This window comes from Ictalurus punctatus, chromosome 3 (genome assembly GCF_001660625.3).
Source record: "Ictalurus punctatus breed USDA103 chromosome 3, Coco_2.0, whole genome shotgun sequence".
Lineage (NCBI taxonomy): Eukaryota > Metazoa > Chordata > Actinopteri > Siluriformes > Ictaluridae > Ictalurus > Ictalurus punctatus.
Window position 1 is genome coordinate 6,358,939 of NC_030418.2, and position 3,486 is coordinate 6,362,424.

Below are 3,486 nucleotides of genomic sequence, written 5' to 3' on the forward strand. Positions count from 1 at the left end.
TGCTGTTGACAATGATGATGATAATAATAATACTAAGAAGAAGAAGAAGAAGAAGAAGAAGAAGAAGAAGAGGAAGAATAATAAGAAGAGGAATTGTTCGTTCTTGTTACATTTATAATACTTAGAATTATTAGTAGTTTTTTTTTTTTTTAGATGTTTTTAATTATTTTTTAATTACATTTTTTTTCCTTAATGTTTAATTGGTTAAATTCACTTTTACAACAGTGGGGTTTTTTTGTTTGTTTGTTTTTTTTTTTTTTTTAGCATTGGATAATGCACAGATCTACATCCAACCTGTCTCCAATAGGCTATGTACCATATCACTCTAAAATAAGCCGTAAATTATATCAGTAAAAAATAGTTATTATTTCAGAGCCTGAAGTTCATCTGTGTCTTAATTTAACAAGCTAGCAGTACTGTCCTTTTTACAAACTGTAGGCCTATATATGCCACCGAGCTAATTTATGAAAGGTCCACAGCTTGTAACAGACCAAAAGCAGGACAAAAGATCTTTTAACTCTTTAAGTGTTTTTATTGAAATGTTGTCCAGGATCACTGGGCAATAATAAATATCTCATTTATCATCAAGAATTTACAAAAATAAAGACGGCAGTAGTCTCTGGCAAAACAAAACAAAATAAGCAACAACAAAAAAACTGATTTCGAAAAAAATAATAATAATAATAATAAAAAAAAAACATGCTGTAGGTATATAAACTGCTTTAACCCGACGGGCATGCAGAAAAGCTAACCCGATTAAACACATGAACGCGCACAGCAAAACGTCACGCCGAGTGCAACTGCTTTCACACTTCAGTAAAATACATTAAAATCATCAATCAAACAAACAAATAAACAAACATACGTTTTTTTTCCGAACTCAAAACACAATCGCACAGTTTTATCCTATAAGACTTTGACCATCCTTGTTACAAGGAACGCACGGCACTTCATGAACTCCCTTCTGCACTTCTGCATAAAGATGCGCATCCAACTTTCCCCTCAGCTTCACGATCAACAAGTACTGTTGCTCGCAGTCTAAAAAAAAACAACAATGCAACATTTTTTTTTTATATATAAAAGCGCAGCTAACATTTAAACATGTAAGTCTTCTGGTGCTTTCAGATTATTTACAGTGGATTAAGTACGCGCAAGCAATTCATTTACATTATGCATTGGACAAGATCCTTGTTACAAGGAGTGAATTCTGATTTCGTGGAGAGAAAAAAAAAAGAAAAGAAACGAAAGAGCAAAATGTACAAATACACATCATGCAATTACTTTTCTGCGAGTCCAGCCCATATACAATTTACATGATGATATTCGAATATAGTCACTTCATCGCTTCCTTGTCAACGGAAAGTCTCGTGAGTCCCGTGGAGGTGATGGGCACGTGTGTGGCGGGTGGCTGCACCTGGCAGATGGCACAGGGACACGGCAGTCCTGCCCAGTGCTGGAAGCCGGTGCCAAGTTGGAGCGGAGGCGTCGGTGGCGTTTTCATCAAGGTCTGAGGCGCCCGGATGGAGCTGAGCGCGGGCAGTGCGGCAGACAGCGAGGCGGCGGAGGATGCTGTATGCGGTGCTAGAGCCCCTCCGAGAAGCGCGTGGTGCACCGTGGGTGCCGCCGGACCGGGCGCGTGCGCGGGCCCGTGGCCCGCCGCGGCGCCGCAGTGGAAGGCTGCATGATGGCCGCCGCCGTAGATCTCTCCCACCAGCCTCTTCATCTCGTCCAGAGAGCTGGTGAGCATTAGGATGTAGTTCCGCGCCAGCAGCAGCGTGGCGATCTTGGACAACTTCCGCACCGACGGCCCGTGCGCGTACGGCATAACCTCTCGCAGACCGTCCATGGCCAGGTTCAGGTCGTGCATGCGTTTGCGCTCCCGCCCGTTGATCTTCAGGCGCAGCTGCTGGATCTCCTCCTCGGTCACTTGCTTCTTGAGCTTGTATTTGCCGCCGACGCCTGCTGATGTCCTGTCCGCGCCGGCGCCTCGCGACAAGTGCTCGCTGCTCATCTTTGACGTGAACTCGTTCTGCCCCGACGACGCGGAACTATTGCGCGCGTACATCTCGTCCACGTCCGGCGAGGAGGATCTGCTCGAGCCAGAGTCTGAATTCATTTTATCACCTCGGTTCGAGTAGGGAGGCCGTCTCTCACTCTGCTTTTAAGTCACTCCTGTTTGTCACCTGATTTTTCTTTTCCTTATCAGCCTATATAGTCTCTCTCTCTCTCCCTCTCTCTCTCTTTTTTCCCCTCGTTTCCGTAGTGAGTTCTGTTACCGGTGACTGATAAACGGACTGTGTCGACCTGGTTCCGAGGATGCACAACCTACTATTTGGCGAGCGATCGCGGGACTCTGGCATTTATAGTGCGGACTGAGAGAAGCCTGAACAAAAGAAGCCCCCATTCATAAAGACCTCGTTAGGATGACGTGCCCATTATCCGCGGCGCTGCGCTTTCACTGTCCCATCGACCAAAGGAGCAGCTATTCATATTCATTGTAACACCGCCGTGGGGTGGGGTGGGGTAGGGGGTGGGGGGTGGTTGGTATACTTCAGTCCAGGATACTCTGAAACCAAAAGCTGCTTGAGCAATCCTCCTCGACACTTTTAAACTAATACCGGGGGTCAGGTTAATCAGCTCACTTCGCCATGCACCTTACTTTTAACAGGTTATGTATCCTTTTAGATCAATTTCACCATTTATTAAATGCATGTAAAATACATATGTATTATTTTTTTATTTAGTTTTTGGCATATCATAAATATAGTATCAAATGTAAACTAGGAATAGCCTACAATTCTTTTTGATTTGGTTTTAATTCCTTTTTAGGCCAAATCAGTCTAGACATACACGGTATCTTTGTGTAGAAATGGCTTAAATGTAATTCATTAATTAACTAACATTAACTGAAACATTTTACTGGACCTTTCTGTATTTTCTGACCTTTTTTTCTGACAAAAAAAAACAACTTGCACTTTAGATCTCTCTTTAAAAAAAAAAAATACAGTTAAAAATGCAATTCTCGACAGAGCAGTTTATGAGCTGCTTTTATTTATTTATGTATGTATGTATGTATGTATTTATTTATTTTTAAGAAAAGACAAGTTTTATGCGTTTGTGGTCCAGACGCGTTCATGGTTGTTTTTTTCCCCCTTGAAATTAAACCACACCTGCGAGATTGCATGTTTTAAGTCCTGTTTTAACCAACAGGAATCTTTTTTTTTTTATTAATGTATCAAAATCATGATTTTTAGTCTTTCTCCAAAAACAATTGAGCCAATCCATAATTCTGTTTTTTTTTCTCCACCTGTTATTAGATGATCAGTCGCGCACATATTTAGTTCGCATCTTTACGCACCGCTCACGTGTTCCTGCGCAGCGCAAACTCCTGGGTTTAATAAACTCCTGCAGTGTTGATCTCACTCCTACAGTATTCAGCTGGTCTTAGAGAAACACTCAAGACTGTTCATGCAACTACTGCATATT

General features: G+C 42.1%; 1 protein-coding gene across 1 annotated transcript; it reads right to left on the bottom strand.

Annotated features, from left to right (window-relative positions):
- Positions 1-241: 241 nt before the first annotated feature.
- On the bottom strand, positions 242-2,492 carry olig3 (oligodendrocyte transcription factor 3). Its single transcript, XM_047153587.2, has one exon. The coding sequence runs from the start codon at positions 2,114-2,116 to the stop codon at positions 1,334-1,336; it is 783 nt and encodes a 260-aa protein (XP_047009543.1). The 5' UTR covers positions 2,117-2,492; the 3' UTR covers positions 242-1,333.
- Between the last annotated feature and the right edge of the window lie 994 nt (positions 2,493-3,486).

Coding starts and splice junctions, on each gene's coding strand:
- olig3 (XM_047153587.2), bottom strand. CDS start 2,116: ATGAATTCAGACTCTGGCTCGAGCAGATCCTCCTCGCCGGACGTGGAC.